The sequence below is a fragment of the Rhinoderma darwinii genome, chromosome 5 (assembly GCF_050947455.1).
Source record: "Rhinoderma darwinii isolate aRhiDar2 chromosome 5, aRhiDar2.hap1, whole genome shotgun sequence".
Taxonomy (NCBI): Eukaryota; Metazoa; Chordata; class Amphibia; order Anura; family Rhinodermatidae; genus Rhinoderma; species Rhinoderma darwinii.
In genome coordinates this window covers 187,455,804-187,478,505 of record NC_134691.1, presented here as the reverse complement: position 1 = coordinate 187,478,505, position 22,702 = coordinate 187,455,804, and the positions used below count along the sequence as shown (strand labels likewise).

Genomic DNA, 22,702 nt, shown 5'->3' with positions numbered 1-22,702 from the left:
ACTCGCGTTTTTCACGGCCATTTATGGAGCTGTTTTTCTATAGAGTCTATGAAAAACAGCTCCAAAAACGGCTGCAGAAGTGACGTGCACTTCTTTTTCACAGCCGTTTTTTTATGCGGCTGTTTTAACAAACGGCCACATAAAAAACTGCCCGTCGGAGGAGAACTCTGTTTTTTCCATTGAAGTCAATGGGCAGATGTTTTTAGGCGTTCTGCTTCCGATTTTTCAGCCATTTTTCGAGGGGTTACAGCCCAAAACACTACCCTTAGAATGTCGGATTATTGATGTATAGGTTGGTTAGTATCAGAATAGCGTATTATTGATGTATAGGTTAGTTAGTATTAGAATGTCTGATTATTGATGTATAAGTTGAGTAGTATCGGAATGTCTGATTATTGATGTATAGGTTGGTTAGTAATAGAATGTCGGATTATTGATGTATAGGTTGGTTAGTATTAGAATGTATGAATATTGATGTATAGGTTGGTTAGTATTAGAATGTCTGATTATTGATGTATAGGTTAGTTAGTATTAGAACGTCTGATTATTGATGTATAGGTTTGTTAGTATTAGAATGTTGGATTATTAATGTATAGGTTGGTTAATATTAGACTATCTGATTATTGATGTATAGGTTGTTTAGTATCAGAATGTCGGATCATTGATGTATAGGTTGGTTCGTATTAGAATATCTGATTATTGACGTATAGGTTGCTTAGTGTCAGAATGTCGTATTATAAATGTATAGGTTTGTTAGTATTAGATTGTCTAATTATTTATGTAGAGGTTGGTTAGTATTAGATTGTCTGATAATTGATGTATAGGTTGGTTAGTATAGAAATGTCTGATTATTGATGTATAGGTTGCTTAGTATTGGAATGTATGATTATTGATGTATAGGTTGGTAAGTATCAGAATGTCGTATTATTGATGTTTAGGTTGGTTAGTATCCGACTATCTGATTATTGATGTATGGGTTGGTTAGTATTAGAATGTTGGATTATTGATGTATAGGATGGTTAGTATTAGTATGTCGGATTATTGATGTATAGGTTGGTTAGTATCAGAATGTCGGAATAGTGATGTACAGGTTGGTTATTATTAGAATGTCGTATGATTGATGTATAAGTTTGTTAGTATTAGATTGTCAGATTATTGATGTAGAGGTTGGTTAGTATCAGAATGTCTGATTATTGATGTATAGGTTGGTTAGTATTAGAATGTCAGATTATTGATGTTTAGGTTGATTAGTATTAGAATGTCGGATTATTGATGTAAAGGTTGGTTAGTATTAGACTATCCGATTAATGATGTTCAGGTTGGTTAGTATTATGTCTGATTATTGATGTATAGGTTGGTTAGTATCAGAATGTCGGATTATTGATGTATAGCATGGTTAGTATTAGAATGTCGGATTATTGATGTATAGATTGGTTAGTATCAGAATGTCGGATTATTGATGTATAGCATGGTTAGTATTAGAATGTATGATTATTGATGTATAGGTTGGTTAGTATTAGAATGTTGGATTATTGATGTATAGGTTGATTAGTATCAGAATGTCGTATTATTGCTGTATAGGTTGGTTAGTATTAGAATGTCGGATTATTGATGTATAGGTTGAATAGTATTAGAATGTATGATTATTGATGTATAGGTTGGTTAGAATTAGAATGTATGATTATTGATGTATAGTTTGATTAGTATTGGAATGTCAGATTATTGATATATGGGTTGGTTAGTATTAGAATGTTGGATTATTGCTGTATAGGTTGGTTAGTATTAGAATGTCGGTTTATTGATATATAGGTTAGTTAGTATTAGCATGTATGATTATTGATGTATAGTTTGGTTAGTATTAGAATGTCGGATTATGGATGTATAGGTTGGTTAGTATTAGAATGTCGGATTATTGATGTATAGGTTGGTTAGTATTAGGCTATCTGATTATTGAGGTATAGGATGTTTAGTATCAGAATGTCGGATAATTGATGTATAGGTTGGTTAGTATTAGAATGGGATTATTGATGTATAGGTTAGTTAGTATTAGAATGTCTGTCTGATTATTGATGTTCAGGTTGGTTAGTATTAGAATGTCGGATTATTGATGTATAAGTTAGTATTAGAATGTCTGATTATTGATGTATAGGTTGGTTAGCATTAGAATGTCAGATTATTTACATATAGGTTAGTTAGTATTAGAATGTCGGATTATTGATGTATAGGTTGGTTAGTATTAGGCTATCTGATTATTGATGTATAGGTTGGTTAGTATTAGAATGTCAGATTATTGATGTATAGGTTGGTTAGTATTAGACCATCTGATTATTGATGTATAGGTTGGTTAGTATCAGAATGTTGGAATATTGATGTATAGATTGAGTAGTATCAGAATGTCATATTATTGATGTATACGTTGAATAGTATCAAAATGTATGAATATTGATGTATAGTTTGGTTAGAATTTGAATGTATGATTATTGATGTATAGGTTGATTAGTATTGGAATGTCTGATTATTGATGTATGGGTTGGTTAGTATTAGAATGTTGGATTATTGATGTATAGGTTGGTTAGTATTAGAATGTCGGTTTATTGATGTATAGGTTAGTTAATATTAGAATGTATGATTATTGATGTATAGTTTGGTTAGTATTAACATGTCGGATTATGGATGTATAGGTTGGTTAGTATTAGAATGTCAGATTATTTACGTATGGACTGGTTAGTGTTAGAATGTTGGATTATTGATGTATAGGTTGGTTAGTATTAGAATGTCAGATTATTTACGTATGGACTGGTTAGTGTTAGAATGTTGGATTATTGATGTATAGGATGTCTAGTATCAGAATGTCATATTATTGATGTATAGGTTGGTTACTATTAGAATGTCTGATTATTGATGTATTGGTTGGTTAGTATTAGAATGTCTGATTATTTATGTATAGGTTGAGTAGTATCAGAATTTATTATTATTGATTTATAGGTTGGTTAGTATCAGAATGTCGTATTTTTGATGTATAGGTTGGTTACTATTAGAATGTTGGATTATTGATGTATAGGTTGGTTAGTATCAGAATGTCGTATTATTGATGTATCGGTTAGTTAGTATTAGAATGTATGATTATTGATGTATAAATTGGTTAGCATTAGAATGTCGGATTATTTACATATAGGTAGGTTAGTATTAGAATGTCGGATTATTGATGTATAGGTTGGTTAGTATTAGAATGTCTGATTATTGATGTATATGTTTATTAGTATTAGAATGTCGGATTATTGATGCTTAGGTTGGTTAGTATCAGAATGTTTCGGATTATTGATGTATAGGTTGGTTAGTATCAGAATGTCGTATTATTGATGTATAGTTTGGTTAGTATTAGAATGTCTGATTATTTATATATAGGTTGAGTAGTATCAGAATTTATGATTATTAATGTATAGGTTGGTTAGGATTAGAATGTCAGTTTATTGATGTATAGGTTAGTTAGTATTAGAATGGCTGATTATTGATGTGTAAATTGGTTAGTATTAGAGGGTCGGATTAGTTACGTATAGATTGGTTAGTATTAGAATGTCGGATTATTGATGTATAGGTTGGTTAGTATTAGAATTTGAGATTATTGATGTATAGGTTGGTTAGTATTAGACTATCTGATTATTGGTGTATAGGTTGGTTAGTACTAGACTATCTGATTATTGCTGTATAGGTTGGTTAGCATTAGAAAGTCGGATTATTCACGTATAGGTTGGTTAGTATTAGAATGTCTGATTATTTATGTATAGGTTGAGTAGTATCAGAAGTTATGATTATTGATGTATAGGTTGGTTAGTATTAGAATGTCGGCTTATTGATGTATAGGTTAGTTAGTATTAGAATGTATGATTATTGATGTATAGTTTGGTTAGTATTAGAATGTCTGATTATTGATGTGTAAATTGGTTAGTATTAGAGGGTCGGATTATTTACGTATAGATTGGTTAGTATTAGAATGTCGGATTATTGATGTATAGGTTGGTTAGTATTAGACTATCTGATTATTGGTGAATAGGTTGGTTAGTACTAGACTAGCTGATTATTGATGTATAAAGTACAGTGAAGTTTACCGCTCAGACGGCACTGGTAACAGTCCAATATCATTCAGTATAGACACTCTCTCCCAGAAAAATGCAGTGGACAGTCCGCAATCCAATGAGGGTGTGGATGGTAATTCTTATCCTTGTAGTTCCACCAAGCTCCTTATCGTCTCCCTCCACATTCAAAGAACTCCTGGTAGGAAAAGGATCTTATGTCTCTAATAGATGGAAAAAGGAAGACACATAGTGCAACACCCTCTGAAAAAGATTGCTCCACGCCAAGTTTAATCCATACTCACAGAAGTAACATGAAATAAAAGCATCAAGGTAAGTAAAAATCTTTAAAATGTCTAGGCGGACATGCCCCAGAGGAAGCCGGAAGGGCGAAACCCAGGGTCGGGCGAGAGTGTTTGGCGTGCCGCCTAGAAATTTTAAAGATTTTTACTTACCTTGATGCTTTTATTTCTTGTTACTTCTGTGAGTATGGATTAAACTTGGCGTGGAGCAATCTTTTTCAGAGGGTGTTGCACTATGTGTCTTCCTTTTTCCATCTATTAGAGACATAAGATCCTTTTCCTACCAGGAGTTCTTTGAATGTGGAGGGAGACGATAAGGAGCTTGGTGGAACTACAAGGATAAGAATTACCATCCACACCCTCATTGGATTGCGGACTGTCCACTGCATTTTTCTGGGAGAGAGTGTCTATACTGAATGATATTGGACTGTTACCAGTGCCGTCTGAGCGGTAAACTTCACTGTACTTTATATATGCTATTTAGGGTATTTGTTGGATCATACCCAATTTAGTTTTGCCTGCTCCGGTCTGAGAGAGATTTTGTGGGTATTTGAGCCAAGAGAAACCACCATTATATTTGATTATTGATGTATAGGTTGGTTAGCATTAGAATATCGGATTATTCACGTATAGATTGGTTAGTATTAGAATGTCGGATTATTGGGGTATAGGTTGATTAGTATTAGACTATCTGATTATTGAAGTATAGGTTGGTTAGTATAAGAATGTCGGATTATTGATGTATAAATTGGTTAGTATCAGAATGTCGGAATATTGATGTATAGGTTGGTTAGTATTAGGCTATCTGATTATTGATGTATAGGTTGGTTAGTATCAAAATGTCGGATTATTGATGTATAGGTTGGTTAGTATTAGGCTATCTGATTATTGATGTATAGGTTGGTTAGTATTAGAATGTCAGATTATTGATGTATAGGTTGGTTAGTATTAGAATGTATGATTATTGATGTATAGTTTGGTTAGTATTAGAATGTCGGATTATGGATGTATAGGTTGGTTAGTATTAGAATGTCGGATTATTTACGTATGGATTGGTTAATGTTAGATTGTCGGATTATTGATGTATAGGTTGGTCAGTATTAGGCTATCTGATTATTGAGGTATAGGATGTTTAGTATCAGAATGTCGGATTATTGATGTATAGTTTGGTTACTATTAGAATGTCTGATTATTGATGTATAGGTTGGTTAGTATTAGAATGTATGATTATTGATGTATAGGTTGATTAGTATCAGAATGTAGGATTATTGATGTATAGGTTGGTTGGTATTAGAATGTCTGATTATTGATGTATATGTTGGTTAGTATCAGAATGTCTGATTATTGATGTATAGGTTGATTAGTATCAGAATGTAGGATTATTGATGTATAGGTTGGTTGGTATTAGAATGTCTGATTATTGATGTATAGGTTGGTTAGTATTAGAATGTGGGATTATTGACATATAGGTTGGTTAGTATTAGATTGTGGGATTATTGATGTATAGGTTAGTTAGTATTAGAATGTCTGTCTGATTATTGATGTTCAGGTTGGTTAGTATTAGAATGTCGGATTATTGATGTATAAATTAGTTAGTATTAGAATGTCTGATTATTGATGTATAGGTTGGTTAGCATTAGAATGTCAGATTATTTACATATAGGTTGGTTAGTATTAGAATGTCGGATTATTGATGTATAGGTTGGTTAGCATTAGAATGTCAGATTATTTACATATAGGTTGGTTAGTATCAGAATGTCGGATTATTGATGTATAGGTTGGTTAGTATTAGAATGTCAGATTATTGATGTATAGGTTGGTTAGTATTAGACCATCTGATTATTGATGTATAGGTTGGTTAGTATCAGAATGTTGGAATATTGATGTATAGGTTGGTTAGTATTAGAAAGTCGGATTATTGTTGTAAAGATTGAGTAGTATCAGAATGTCGTATTATTGATGTATAGGTTGAATAGCATCAGAATGTATGATTATTGATGTATAGGTTGGTTAGAATTTGAATGTATGATTATTGATGTATGGGTTGGTTAGTATTATAATGTTGGATTATTGATGTTCAGGTTGGTTAGTATTAGAATGTCGGCTTATTGATGTATAGGTTAGTTAGTGTTAGAATGTATGATTATTGATGTATAGTTTGGTTAGTATTAGAATGTCGGATTATGGATGTATAGGTTGGTTAGTATTAGAATGTCAGATTATTTACGTATGGACTGGTTAGTGTTAGAATGTCGGATTATTGATGTATAGGTTGGTTAGTATTAGGCTGTCTGATTATTGATGTATAGGTTGGTTACTATTAAAATGTCTGATTATTGATGTATTGGTTGGTTACTATTAGAATGTCTGATTTATTTATGTATAGGTTGAGTAGTATCAGAATTTATGATTATTGATGCATAGGTTGGTTAGTATCAGAATGTCGTATTTTTGATGTATAGTTTGGTTAGTATTAGAATATCTGATTATTTATGTATAGGTTGGTTAGTATTAGAATGTCTGATTATTGATGTATAGGTTGGTTAGTATTAGAATGTCGGATTATTGATGTATAGGTTGGTTAGTATTCGAATGTCAGATTATTGATGTATAGGTTGGTTAGTATTAGACTATCTGATTATTGGTGTATAGGTTGGTTAGTACTAGACTATCTGATTATTGCTGTATAGGTTGGTTAGCATTAGAAAGTCGGATTATTCACGTATAGGTTGGTTAGTATTAGAATGTCTGATTATTTATGTATAGGTTGAGTAGTATCAGAATTTATGATTATTGATGTATAGGTTGGTTAGTATTAGAATGTCGGCTTATTGATGTATAGGTTAGTTAGTATTAGAATGTATGATTATTGATGTAAAGTTTGCTTAGTATTAGAATTTCTGATTATTGATGTGTAAGTTGGTTAGTATTAGAGGGTCGGATTATTTACGTATAGATTGGTTAGTATTAGAATGTCGGATTATTGGTGAATAGGTTGGTTAGTACTAGACTAGCTGATTATTGATGTATAGGTTGGTTAGCATTAGAATATCGGATTATTCACGTATAGATTGGTTAGTATTAGAATGTCGGATTATTGGGGTATAGGTTGATTAGTATCAGAATGTCGGATTATTGATGTATAGGTTGGTTAGTATCAGAATGTCGGAATATTGATGTATAGGTTGGTTAGTATCAGAATGTCGTATTATTGATGTATCGGTTAGTTAGTATTAGACTGTATGATTATTGATGTATAGGTTGGTTAGTATTAGAATGTCTGATTATTGATGTATAAATTGGTTAGCATTAGAATGTCGGATTATTTACATATAGGTAGGTTAGTATTAGAATGTCGGAATATTGATGTATAGGTTGGTTAGTATTAGAATGTCTGATTATTGATGTATATGTTAATTAGTATTAGAATGTCGGATTATTGATGTTTAGGTTGGTTAGAATCAGAATGTTTCGGATTATTGATGTATAGGTTGGTTAGTATCAGAATGTCGTATTATTGATGTATAGTTTGGTTAGTATTAGAATGTCTGATTATTTATGTATAGGTTGAGTAGTATCAGAATTTATGATTATTAATGTATAGGTTGGTTAGTATTAGAATGTCGGCTTATTGATGTATAGGTTAGTTAGTATTAGAATGGCTGATTATTGATGTGTAAATTGGTTAGTATTAGATGGTCGGATTAGTTACGTATAGATTGGTTAGTATTAGAATGTCGGATTATTGATGTATAGGTTGGTTAGTATTAGAATTTCAGATTATTGATGTATAGGTTGGTTAGTATTAGACTATCTGATTATTGCTGTATAGGTTGGTTAGCATTAGAAAGTCGGATTATTCACGTATAGGTTGGTTAGTATTAGAATGTCGGCTTATTGATGTATAGGTTAGTTAGTATTAGAATGTATGATTATTGATGTATAGTTTGGTTAGTATTAGAATGTCTGATTATTGATGTATAGGTTGGTTAGTATTAGAGGGTCGGATTATTTACGTATAGATTGGTTAGTATTAGAATGTCGGATTATTGATGTATAGGTTGGTTAGTATTAGACTATCTGATTATTGATGAATAGGTTGGTTAGTACTAGACTAGCTGATTATTGATGTATAGGTTGGTTAGCATTAGAATATCAGATTATTCACATATAGATCGGTTAGTATTAGAATGTCGGATTATTGGGGTATAGGTTGATTAGTATTAGACTATCTGATTATTGAAGTATAGGTTGGTTAGTATAAGAATGTCGGATTATTGATGTATAAATTGGTTAGTATCAGAATGTCGGAATATTGATGTATAGGTTGGTTAGTATTAGAATGTCGGATTATGGATGTATAGGTTGGTTAGTATTAGGCTATCTGATTATTGACGTATAGGTTGGTTAGTATCAGAATAGCATATTATTGATGTATAGGTTAGTTAGTATTAGAATGTCTGATTATTGATGTATAGATTGAGTAGTATCAGAATGTCGTATTATTGATGTATAGGTTGGTTAGTATTAGAATGTCTGATTATTGATGTATAGGTTAAGTAGTATCAGAATGTATGATTATTGATGTATATGTTGGTTAGTATTAGAATGTATGATTATTGATGTATAGGTTGGTTAGTATTAGAATGTCTGATTATTGATGTATAGGTTGGTCAGTATCAGAATGTCGGCTTATTGATGTATAGGTTGGTTAGTATCAGAATGTCGGATTATTGATGGTATAGGTTGGTTAGTATCAGAATGTTTAATTATTGATGTATAAGTTGGTTAGTATCAGAATGTCTGATTATTGATGTATATATTGGTTATATCTGATTATTGATGTATAGATGTAACGTCCACAGCCGCGGACCATCGTTTTTACCTGTCGGCCGCGGCCATGGACCAGTGAGTGCCGGGAAGCATTTCTCTCCTGAAAAATGCCGGCACTCACTTCTGCATCACTGCACTGGTTCCCGTATGGTGCGCGCGCTCGCGTTTCTGCCTTAAAGGGCCAGTGCACACACATGAGTAGATCTGTAATTAGCCCATTATCCCCCTGGACTATAAAAAAGTCTCTTTGTCTGAGCGTTGTTGTGTTTACTCATGTTAGTCTTAGCAAATGGTCCCTTAGTGTTATCCTGTTCCTGTTGTTCCCGTGCCCTGCCACCTGTATCCCGTGCTATATCTGTTCCGGTGCCTTGACCTGTTGGAGTCTTGTTGTGCCACTGGTCACGCCTGCTGATGTACACCACGTCTGGTGTCTTTCACTTTCATCTGTGCCGAGCCTCTATTACTGTCTGTACTATTAAAGGTACTATTGTACTAGGATTGTTGTTTGGCCAGCTGCTACTCCATTACGATACCCACAGATCGTGACAATAGGTTTGTTAGTATTAGAAAGTCTGATAGTACATTATTTTTTGCCTTGTATTATATTTTGCTTCATGTGACCCTGTTGCACTCTAATTACATGCCTAATTTATTTTATCTTGCCATATATTTAAAATGTAATTAATTATTTTGTCCAGATTCATGAAATAAAATTTGATTTTCAGTTTTTTGTTCATAAGGCTTTTTTGGGTTACATCAATTATTTCCCAGGTTTCATAATATTCAGCGTGATTAAAATAATGATAATAAAATAATTGTGGTTTTTTTTGTGTGTGTGTCCTGTTGCTCTATTCTACTAGTGGGGCTGTTTGGCGCTATGTACAGGGGGGCTGTATGGCGCTATGTACAGGGGGCTTGTATGGCACTATCTATAGGGGGGGGGGTGTATTGTACTATACATAAGGGCTGGAAGGCGCTATCTACAGTGGGGGCTTTATGGCACTATCTACAGGGGGAAGTGGGGACGCTATCTACAGGGGGCTGTATGGCAGTATCTACAGGGAGAAGTGGGGATGCTGTCTTCAGGGGGGCTGTATGGCGCTACCTACAGGGGGGGCTGTATGGCACTATCTACAGGGGGAAGTGGGGACGCTGTCTTCAGGGGGGGTTGTATGTCACTATCAACAGGGGGGCTGTATTGTACTATACAAGGGGGCTTGATGGCGCTATCTACAGTGGGGGCTGGATGGCGCTATCTACAGGGGGCTGAATGGTACTATCTACAGGGGGAGGTGGGGGGCTCTATCTACAAGGGAGGCTGTATGGTTCTGTCTACAAGTGGGAAGGGGGCATTATTTAAAAGGGGGATGTTACACTGTCTACAGGGGGGCTGTATGGCACTGTCTACAGGGGGGCTTTATGGCACAGTCTACAGGGGGGCTGTATGGCAGAATCTACAGGGGGGCTGTATGGTAGAATCTACAGGGGCACTATCTACAAAGGGGACTGTGTGTGGCACTCAAAGGAGGGGGCCCAGTCAAAAGTCTTTCCTAGTTAGGCCCCTGAAATTACTATAAGCATCCATGGAACCCCATGCCTTAAGTATTGTTTTCCCAATAGTGCAAATAGGTAATGGTCATTTCTGTCACATGATTAGAAGATGTGTCTGTACTTTAAAAAAATCTGAAGTATTATTTAATAAAATTAATGATAGATTTGAATACAGACTATTATTTAATGTTACCTTTGTAAATAGAAAGTTGATTTAATTGTGATTTGTGTTTTGCTGAAGTAGGATAAAAAAAATAACATCTACTTGCAAATAGCATCAGTTGCACCCATATAAAAATCATTTCATATTAAAAATCTTTATACTTAAAATATGCACTTACTTTCTACATTTTAATATTCTAAAGAAAGGAAGGCATGAATCAAGCTCTAGAAAACAAAATAAAAAGAGTAACAAATAGAAGGGAGAAAGTAAAAGACAACTTGCTAGAACCCTTAAGGATGCCTTTAATAGTCAACATGAGTAGAGGCAGCTCAGTCTTAAACTATGTGAAATAACAAAAGAAAACCAGTTGCACTAATATATAAGAATAGACCTAACTAAAACTACTAAAAATATGTATTACATACATACACTACCATTTCAAAAGTTACTGCATTGGCCCCTGGCGGGGAAGGGTGACAGGTCACCCATATAAGACACTTTATCACATGGTAAAATCAGCCCTGTCAAAATACAAGTGCATACTGTGCATTTAGTGCAAGGAATAGAGTACAACTATTTCCACCTTCTCTACCAATATCTACAAGACTTGATTGTGGCATGACACTCCAGCTGAAATCTCTAAGGTGGTCATGAAAATATTATTTGACAGTTTTTAGGAGGGAAAAGAGCTAAAAAATGTTTGGGCATGTGTTATAGGCTTAGGTTAGGAAATTGGTAATGTCTTTAGGTAATTAAAATGTAGAGAGTCCAATGCTTTTCATGATTGGCAATATATTTGCATTATACAGCTACTCTAGGAACTGGCAGCCATATATCATGATACATTTTCAGTAAGTGTATAGAATACAATACAATGACTGTCATCATTTCTTTGTTAAAGGACATATGTATCAGTGCTGTCAAAGAAAAAGATATTGAAGCAAAGCTGAAAAACGTCATCAATGAATGGAGCGCGCATGTGTTTACTTTCGCACAGTTTAAGTCAAGAGGAGAACTTCTACTGAAGGGATCTGACACGTCTGAGAAAATTGCGCTGATGGAAGACAGTCTTATGGTATTAGGTTCTATAATGAGCAACAGGTAAGTGGCAAATTTTCTCTATCTCACTACTGTCTGTGTTTCCACACAAACAGGTATGTGCATTGGCCCACAAGAATAAGAAACCCATTTTAATATTTGATAAAGTAGCTTATAATTCAGCCACTTCTTTCCTACATAGAGAAATGACCTCTTGTTGTAATAACCTAATTTAAAGAAGATCAATGTTTTGCAAGACTATGGAAATACATTTATTAGAAACCAGCAGACAGAGTTGGGCATCTGATTTTAGAATAGCTATAATGGCTAAATAAATGTTACTCAGTCTTCTTCTTAACTGCATTTTCACATTTACCAATAGTTTTTTTTACTCTGGAGACCATCCTCATTACTGTATCTTTAGTTATAAACCTAATACCATTGTCTATTCTAAAGGTATAATATTTGCAAACTGATATGAATATTTAAAATAATTCAAACACAGTAACTTCATGTAATGTGCATCTCCTTACAGTCTAAATTATGTATTATAGGTGTTTTGAGTATAATATGGGCAGTCTGTGGTTCACAAGGGACACTATCAAGAGTTGACCAAAACAATTTCCCCTCTGTGTACTTCCTTTTTAAAGTATCTAAAAAATAGCTCTCCTGCAGAAGGAAGAAAACTGTGTCTCTAGTGCCACCTATAGGTGACAAGCCTGTAAAGGCAATGTCCAAACCTTGTCCAAGCCTTGATACATAACTCGAGTTAATAGCCAAATCACAGACATCCATCTGTAGACCGCACTATTTCAATGGGTGTCTCTGGTTTGAGTCATTTTTCAAAGCTCTATAAAGGGTCGGACATTGATTTACATTGAGGCACTACAGATACCGTTTTCTTCCTTCTAGGGGAGAGCTATTTAACATACTTTTTTTTTTCCCAAAGAGCATTGCCCATACGTTTCTCTACTAGTAGGATCTATGCAAGGAGAATCAGTACTTTCCAAGAGAGCATCTACAATGAGATAATGCCATCCAATCATATATCCTGAATCTTGACTAGACATCTGTGTAATAATACAATATTTCATGAGCATGTGCATGTTCAATTAGTGCCAATATATATATACCTTGTGTATATTATGCATTTTATATTCACCATCTGCTATCCATTCCATCATGAACTCTTTCAAAAGTTGGCAAACTTGCTTGTTGATGGCATGCGATAGATAGAAGACCAAAGTGCTGAAGGTAGTCCCTGTTTTTGAGAAACATTATGACAATTCTGTATCATTGATTTATCTAGATGAGTCCAATTTTATTTTTTTTTAACCAAGAAAAGTCCTTACTTAGTCACATCAGTTTGGTTCTAGTTTTCCTTTTGATATGCATTAAATATTTCAACTTTATATCATTTTTGTAATTTTAGTTTTTGTCCTATCTAGTATTTTAAGCTTTTTAACTTTAATTTCTGATGATAAATAAGACCACACATTGTGGACTTTTGTACCACCAAAAGGTTACATCTTAAATGTGGATCTATTCTATTGAAGAAAATCATTTCAAAGCATACAGATAGAGAAAGAAAAATTGTAAAGCTCTCAAATTTCTAAGAGCAAATTAACAATGGGTGCAGATATTGCCAGCTGAGAAAATTCCCTACACTGACATTTACGCCAAGGCCTGTGTGACACCTGTGATTTCTATATACATATCTGATCGATGTTGTGGAGGGGTTTGGAATTACGGATACAAACCTGCTGACATTCAGCCTTTGAAATCCAACATATTGGTGTACATTTTCTCATACCTAAAAAAAAATAAAAAAATTCATATGACCTGCAGGTGCCTTTCATGGAGCTGTCTGTACACGTAGCACGTACTGTCGCTAAGCAGTTGTTTGAATTGCTGCTTCTATTTATTTTGCCGATACAGTGAAAATGTGACTGGCCCATGACAGAGTAACTGTATGTTTGTATATAATTCTTTTAAAACACAAATATATTAAGGATATAAATATATAATACGTTTTATATTGTCACAGGATTTATGACACATCACACACCGCAGGATTTGGATAGTTCTATGGTATCGGCCGTCATACAAAGAATACAAAGAATTATTCTCTATATACAACCTTTTGTAATTCCCATTATTTTATTTACTTTCTTCTTGTGGCATTATATAGAGATTTTTTTGAACATGACAATAATTTTTTTGAATTGTTTCGTGCTTTAAACAGATATAATGCACCATTTAAACCAACGATACAACAGTGGGTGCAGAAGCTGTCCAATACCACAGAAATAATTGAGAACTGGCTCACTGTACAGAACCTCTGGATTTACCTGGAAGCTGTGTTTGTAGGTGGTGATATAGCTAAACAACTTCCACAGGTGGGCATCAGTATTTTTACTGTTATAACTAATGAAAATGAAGGAAGAACCTCTACAAAGCATTAAGAATTAGGACAACATACAACACACCCCTTACGGATATCTGTCAAGGCCTCCTTTGAGGTAGATGGAGGAGCAGATTTTATTAAACATGTAATAATTCAGTGCCTGGCAACTTTTTTTTATTTTTATTTTTTAAGTAAAACAGTCTATCGATGTCATTGGAGCAACTTTCTAAACACTTTTTACTAAAAATTATTTTTACTTTTTGAAATACAGCTGCTTTGTATACTGTAGACAGAGCAGCTGTATCGTGCGCTAAGACCTGAATCTGTCAGATGCGCGGGACTGACGGGTTCAGTAACACCGGGTCCTGCGTGTCTCTGAACTTAGATATGATCGGTAACAGCTCGATCCCACTGTCACTGAACCTGTCAGCGCTGCTGACGCAATGGATTCGGGTCTCTGTGCACGATGAATTCTAAGCCATTGAAGTAAAATTTATTTCTAGCCATCATAACCAGTAATATTAGAATAATGTACAATAAGAAAAAGAGTACGCTTGCAATTGTCAAGGTAAACCGTACCACTGTAAATGTAACTTACAGTACGGAGAAAAGCCGTCCCGGTCCTGCAGTTAGCTGAATATATTGTTCTGTTGTCACTTGAAGGCAAACCAATTTATAAAGAAAAGAACGAGGGAAGGCAGATCGATATAGACGGTACGGTGACAGTAAATTGATAGATTTGTAGAAAAGCCCATAGGGAGAATAGTAAAAGACTCTGCAAAAGAAAAATACATGGTAGGCATGGTCACATATGTTCTCTCCGTAGGGACATCCCAATACACAGCGTTGAACAAAGGGTTGATGTCCCTTGTGTCAGTGTTTGTCAGGCAAGATATATGTTGCCTTAGTTACTGCATCTATAATATATTTGGATATATGTATGAACAGATGTTAAAACCTAAGAAATAGGATGGCCTTTTATAAAAATATATTATTAAGAATCTTATACAAGTTGCATACAAAATATACATACTAACAAGAATAAGTGTACCGATGTAGCAATATAAATATTGCTTATGTCACATTTATTTTAGCCTTAGACTGATAATGTACTGAATGTCAATGGAGGAAAGGTTGCGCCGCAAAGGGAGCAGATTCTGACACTCCGCTAACATATAAGATTTAGAAAGTAGATCTCATGATTCTTCGAAGTTTCTAGTTTTTTTTACCGGTACAGTTTTTATGTATCTATAGTTGCATCCATTGCCATAGTGCCTAAGCTTTCTATTTCATAGGAATCTAAGAAGCATAGGTATTTGGACTGTGGAAGAAACAACAGGAGAACATGCATATTCAATGTGTAGCTGTGAGGGGTGCAGATGGTGCAGTTGCCACATAAGGGACAGCAGTACTATAAATTGGTAGTACGGCATTGTCAGGGCATAGCTATAGGGGGTGCAGAGGTAGCAGCCGCACCCGGGCCATTGTTCCTGAGGGTAGCGCAAATGACCCTTTGCCACATAAGAAGACACCAGTATGAGACTGTATTCGCATCATATTATAGCCCTAAAATCAGCCTATGGGCTAGTAAAGCTCTCTGGGGACTTATGGATACATTTGGTTTGCACGCAATTACCCGGCGTATGACAAAAGATGACATGCTATAGCGAGTCGTCATACCTTTTTTGCTGTTTAGAATAATGTAGTAGATACGCTATTCTATATAGGTGGATACAGTAAATAAAAAGTATATCGCACAATATATATATATTTTTTTTACTGTGAGAGCCTATTAGCGATTGATGCTCAGTGGCACACTTTGCAGCCTAATGTTGGAGGTTTATGCTGGGTAATGCTCTCAACGTAAATGCCTCCAAAGTAGGGCTGAAACGTGATGTGAACAGAACCTTATAAATGGCAAATTGTAGGTGAGGGGCCTGTTACATATTTTGCATTGGGGCCCAGGAGCTTCATGTCTATAAGTATTACGATAGCATGTTATGATAATTGCACATAATGATAGGTAGGCCTATGTTGCTTTTTAGATGAGAGTATAGTAGGACTCAGAGCCCAGGTGCTGTAAACTACGTCTCCAAATGATGCCCTGGCCAGATTTGAAGCATGGCAAGCGGTCCAGTAAAATAGCATTTTTGCCACTATCCACTCTCCGCAGTATGTTCAAACATAACAGAAAACAGGGGTGTTACTTATTGCTACTATTCAGGTTCCACTTGTCATTTTCTTGGCAGGTTATAAAATGAAAGTGCTCATGTTTATTCAACCTGCTGCTTCAATTATCTGTCCATCGGTATATTATCCGGTAATATCACAAATGACATCACCTTGCGAAGGCACTGACATTGTAACTTTATTTTTCAGGAAGCCAAGAGGTTCCAGAATATTGATAAGTCTTGGCAGAAAATCATGCAGAGGGCGCATGAGACCCCCAACATAGTTCAGTGCTGTGTTGGTGATGAAACATTGGCACAATTGTTACCACATTTATTGGAACAGCTGGAGATGTGTCAAAAATCTCTTACTGGATACCTGGAAAAGAAACGTTTAGTATTTCCCCGGTTTTTCTTCGTTTCTGATCCTGCCCTTCTAGAGATACTTGGACAAGCTTCAGATTCACACACCATTCAGGTAAAAGAAGTAGTTCATGCTGCATTAGTAAATGTCAGAGCACAAATTTCTGAAATTCTCGAAAAACAACATCTGATGTATCTTCAATAAAATTCAGGTTGATGGAACATTAACAAGTTTAAAGCACACATTGCATATCTGTATACAGACTTTTTTTTTGTTTTTTACTGCGTTACAAAAGCCTCAACCTTTTTTTTATTTTTCCATCGGGTTGTATGCGGACTTGTTTTTTTCAGGGAGAGTTGTATGTTTAATGTCACAATTTTTGGGTAACCAATCTCAGCCGTTGCAGCTGTATGTCTGCTGTACTACAGCCACTGATGGCGCACGATCACAGCTCCCCTGTTCGTGCCATCCACTGGACATAGCATTATGTCTGTGTAAAGTACAGATTATCTCAATGCTCATAAAAACAAGAGATAATAATTCCAAGGGGGAGTGACAAAAGCATAGATAGTGACCGGCAGAAAGCTACTTAGTATTTTAGAACAGCAAAAATTAGTAATATACAAACTTTGTTTCCAAATACCCTGTCTGTTCTTGTTGTTTATTGTTAATTCAGTCGAATTGCCACTTGGGATCCAGAGGCAAATGTTTTCTTTTTAGAGCAGATTGGTTAATGGGTATTTTTTTTATTTTATTATTTTCTCTGGATCAATAGTGGTAAAATAAAGTTCATCTTTTACATATATCTCTTCCTTTTCTCCCATTCCTTTTCATCTGTATTATGTAATTATTTTTAACACCAGTATAATACATTGTAGTTAATTCTATTGCCACTTTTAAATTGGCAGTTAATGTCCAAGTTTTGCCTATTCTGATGTCCAAGCTGCCAAATAAAATTTTACCAGTCATCTTAAATAGTTCTATGGAACTAGGGCTATGGTTTCCATATCTTGCACAGATGAAGGCTAGTAAGCCTGAGACAGCAGTATGCCAGTTGGAATAAATAGCTCTATATTTATTAGGCTGTATCTGTGCTATACGTTAATAGTTCTGGATGCATATATGGCTACAATGGGATGAAAGGAATAATTTGCATGTCTCTATCCGCTATTCCAGAATGGGGATTCATTTTCTTATATGGGTATGTGATAGAAGTTAGAATGTGACTACCTTCTGGTTAAAGAAGGCTTTACTGTGTTCCATTATGCTGCTTAAGTTTATACTACATACATAGGCCAGACTACAACTCTCATGATGTCTAATAATATGCTACTATGATACCATTTAATGGGAAGGTGAGAGGTCTGTTTCATGTAATTTTTTCTGTTACAGGCTCATCTTCTAAGTTTGTTTGACAATGTCAACAGAGTCGGCTTTCATGAGAAGAACTATGATCAGATTTTGTATTTTGAATCCCAAGAAGGAGAAAGAGTAAATTTGATTGAGCCTGTGAATGCTCAGGTAAGACTGCTGCCAAAGTAGAGTAATATTATGCACTGCACAATCAAATGTTCTAAAATCAGATGTCAGGACACATCATTTCTACATTTCATACACGTTCATGTAACCATTTTGCTGTACTATTATTTGCTCTTTATCGTTGGTAATATAGGGTTTATGTCTAAGATTTTTTATTACATTGCAGAGAAGCGTTAACTCAAGGTGATGAAGGTAGGCTGCCTACTTTATGGCCAAAATCGTCATCATAGGGTTATCCTATATCTAGTTCTGATCAGGTCCAGCTGATACAGGTGCATGTAACTTGAACAATAAAATTGTAAAGAGTGCGCCTCCTAGATCCCATTAGTAATAAAATATATACATAAATGAATAGATCATTTTATTTAGATATGTACAATATTAATGCTTTTTGCTGACCGGAACTAATATTTATGTTTAGGGAAATGTGGAGGCATGGCTGGGACTTCTCCTGAATGGTGTAAAGAAGACGTTGCACACCATAATCAGGCAAGCATCCATAGCCATCAGTGACTCTGGCTTCAAGCTGTATGACTTCCAGGCCATGTACCCAGCACAGATTGGTCTTCTAGGAATTCAAATGATCTGGACGAGAGATGCTGAAGATGCCTTAAATATTTCCAAGACAGACAAAAAGGTGATGGCTATTTACTAAGAGGTTGATCTTTGCATCTTCTTGAGATTCACGTATTTAATATATTTAATTTGTGTGTAACTGATTATATGCTATAGAATAAAATATATAAAATACACAATTCCCCACACTATATTAGCATAGGAAAATATATTAGTTTTATAGATTATAGAGGTTGTCCCATTATGACAATGCTTTTTTGAAATGAAGCCAGCCCGGCGATCAAATGGTCACCACAGGTCCGGCTTTTGAAACCCCACCAATCAGCTGTCATCGCCTGGACAGTTGTGACCATTTCAATGATAAGCCATCCACTTAATACATGTGCCATGTCTGTGCAACTGGTACCAGAGGCTTTCTGTTCTGGCTCATAGATGGGGGTCCCAAGCTGGCGACTTAACTCTATGACCTCCATATTCCCTAATATAGCATATGGAAATCCCATCTTACTGAGACAACCATTTTAATAACAAATAATGTATTTGAAATTTGCAATCCTTTAGAAAGCGCTCCTTTTTAACCCCCAATATTGTCTCTTTTGGTGCAGGTTATGCAGACAACGAATCAGAAATTCCTTGATCTCCTGAATGATTTAATTGACATGACCACAAAGGATCTGACCAAGATGGAGAGAACCAAGTATGAGACTCTGATCACCATTCATGTTCACCAGAAGGACATCTTTGATGATCTGGTAAGCTGGGTTTTCCAGTCACTGAAATTAAAAACAATGGAGTCTTAAAGCGTAGCTATCATTTCTACAGTAATACAGTAAAGGCCACTCATACTAAAGGCCCAACAGAAGTTGTGTGCCGTGGCTCTAGGGTTGGTACGCCACTTATCATATTAAACTTAGCCACTAAATTGTTACTATGATGGGTGAAGATCTGGGTGACTGGGTGACTTTCTTAAAATGTAGATAAACTAGTTACATATAGTATGCGCTTCTTAATAGGTGTAAAAGTCAGGATGACATAACTTTCAAATACGCAATATATTCTTAAGTACGATTCGTTGTTCTTTCAGGTCCGCATGAACATTAGATCTGCTTCAGACTTTGAGTGGCAAAAACAATCTAGGTTTTATTTCATTGAAGATATAGACAAATGTATCATCCAGATTACCGATGTTGAATTCAGCTATTGTAATGAATACTTGGGCTGCACGGACAGGCTGGTCATTACTCCTCTGACTGACAGGTAAAATATACTTGGCATGAGCTGTGAAGACATGCCATAGAAATTTCATATGTACTGTATAATTGGTTGCAACATAGAGTATTTATTTTAAGAATGTATTTGTTTGTTATCTGATATGGACACATCTCTGAACTGAAGGATACACATAATTCCCTGTAATGGTGTACGTTCCGTTTTCCAAGCAGAGATTGACACTGACCTATTATCGATTACTTTGTGTGAATATTCTTAATTACTGCGGCATTTCATGAAGTTCTTCTGAAACCCACATATGACTGACGATAGACTCTTTGAAATGAGATTAGTTAGTTACCTGTATAGTTTTGCAAGCTGTGACGTAGTTGTGCAAAAACCCTGAAACAGAGGAGTAACTTGCATCTCCTGGGCCCTAATGCAAAATCTGTAACAATGTCCCCACGTACCATGTGCCATTTCTAATACTGTGTCTTATTACGTGTCAGAGGGACTATGGGGCCCGTCAGGCACTAAGGCCTGGATGTAACAACTACCTCTGCACTACTTATAGCAACGTCCCTGCTGTGAAATACTGGCCCGTCCTGAACAGACCAAGCTCCAGTTGAGTGTATTACCCTGAGATTTATCTTACAGTTGTTACCACTGATATTAGTTAGAGTAAGGGCCCTTTTACACCAGCCAATTATCGGCGAAACGAGCGTTCACAAAACGCTCATTCCCGACAAATGCCTTGTGTAAACAGGGCAACGATCAGCCAATGAATGAGCAAATGGCTGATTGTATCGTTTATGCAGCCTAAAATATTATCGTTGTCGGCAGCACAACAGGGAGACGTGCTGCCGACATGATGGAAATGCATGGGGACAAGGGATCGTAATAACGAGCTCTCGTCCCCATTCTTTACTGATAATAGCTCCTTGTGAAAGGAGCAAATAAGCGACGATCAACAAGCTCTCGTTGATCGGTGCTCGTTTACACGACCCTCGTCTAGCCGTGTAATAGGACCGTAAGTCGATCAAAGAGACTCAAGCCAAGAAAACTTCTAGAAGTAATATTTGGAATAATATAAAGAAACGATACAATTTACCAGAGTCGTACACAATTGCTAATGGATCGATTTTATTGTGTTTTCTACAACGGTCCGAAAAAGGAACTAAGAAAACTTTATTCTACAAAACAGTGCTTTTTACAGGAGACGTTGAGGTGGTATGTGAAGGAATGTTGATCTTTCTGCTTAAATGTTCTTTTCATTCTTTAATTCTGCAGATGTTACATTACTCTCTCACAAGCTCTGGGGATGAGCATGGGTGGTGCACCAGCTGGACCTGCTGGCACAGGAAAGACTGAAACTACCAAGGACATGGGCAAATGTCTTGGGAAGTATGTGGTGGTTTTCAACTGCTCTGATCAGATGGACTACAGAGGTCTGGGACGTATCTACAAAGGTATATTGGAATTCACATCGTGCAATGTTGTGATCCCACTGGCAAGGCTGCAGATGATGTGTTATTGACAATCAGCACCTTCTATTGGCTTCCATAGGACTTTATCACTTGAAGTAACAATTACAAGAAAACTGGAGCACTAATAAACACTTATTTGAGGAGTTATATCACCTTTACCCTATCTTAAAGTCTGTCCTGTCAGTGCATTTGTTCTGTACACCAATATTCAACATTTTCAGTTACTAAGTGCACATTGAACTTGAATGTAGCTGAAACTGTGATGTCACCAGCAGATGGCAGTACTGAACAGATTTAATCATGAAATATCTAGTCACATAAGTTAAACTGATTTAATTACGCAAATTAATAAGAGATTTTTATGCCAAATAGATAAATTAATGGTGCATTTAATTTGAATACATTTACATTGCTAAAGGAAAGATAATTATAAAGTTTGTACGGCTGTTCTCTATTATAAAAGCTAATGTTAACAAATTGGAGGTAGGTGTACACATGCAGTGTACTTACTATCTCCAGATTAGAGATTTTTCTTATGTACAAGTTAAAGTTGCTACTAAAGATTATCAAAAAAAATTACGGCACAAGTCAGTAAGTAGACTATCCGGATACAAAAAGGTCAAATTTGGTAGAATAGATCACAACAAATTTATTTCAAAGAGGACGATGCACTTTTTAGCGTCTCATCATTGTCCTCCAAATCAAATTATTATGGTCAGAAAATGTTGTTCGCCTTATGCTTTATACCTACAAGTATAGTTAGCAGGCGCTTAGAATAGGTCAGGTATCAAGCTAGCTGGACTCCAGAGCAACATAAATCCAGAGCCACATAAAAGGGCTCATGATTGACATCACCACACTATGCAAATGTCACAGTTTTCTTCATTGAAGTCTCGCACTTGCGCCGCTCGCATTATGCCTGGTGCATGCACTGTATGCTGCTTATTTCTTGTAACGTCGTCAAAAGCCGACTGCATGTGCACCGTGATGTCAGC

The 22,702-nt window shown here is 35.5% G+C and overlaps 1 protein-coding gene across 1 annotated transcript in view; it reads left to right on the top strand.

Annotated features, from left to right (window-relative positions):
• Positions 1-22,702, top strand: part of LOC142651748 (dynein axonemal heavy chain 5-like) — a 298,958-nt gene that overhangs the window by 97,101 nt on the left and 179,155 nt on the right. The window contains exons 35-42 of the mRNA XM_075826792.1: positions 11,821-12,020; positions 14,203-14,356; positions 16,744-17,010; positions 18,289-18,417; positions 18,857-19,072; positions 19,617-19,763; positions 20,096-20,268; positions 21,511-21,689. Of these exons, the coding sequence (XP_075682907.1) occupies positions 11,821-12,020; positions 14,203-14,356; positions 16,744-17,010; positions 18,289-18,417; positions 18,857-19,072; positions 19,617-19,763; positions 20,096-20,268; positions 21,511-21,689 (1,465 nt within the window). The remainder of the gene's footprint in view (positions 1-11,820; positions 12,021-14,202; positions 14,357-16,743; positions 17,011-18,288; positions 18,418-18,856; positions 19,073-19,616; positions 19,764-20,095; positions 20,269-21,510; positions 21,690-22,702) is intronic.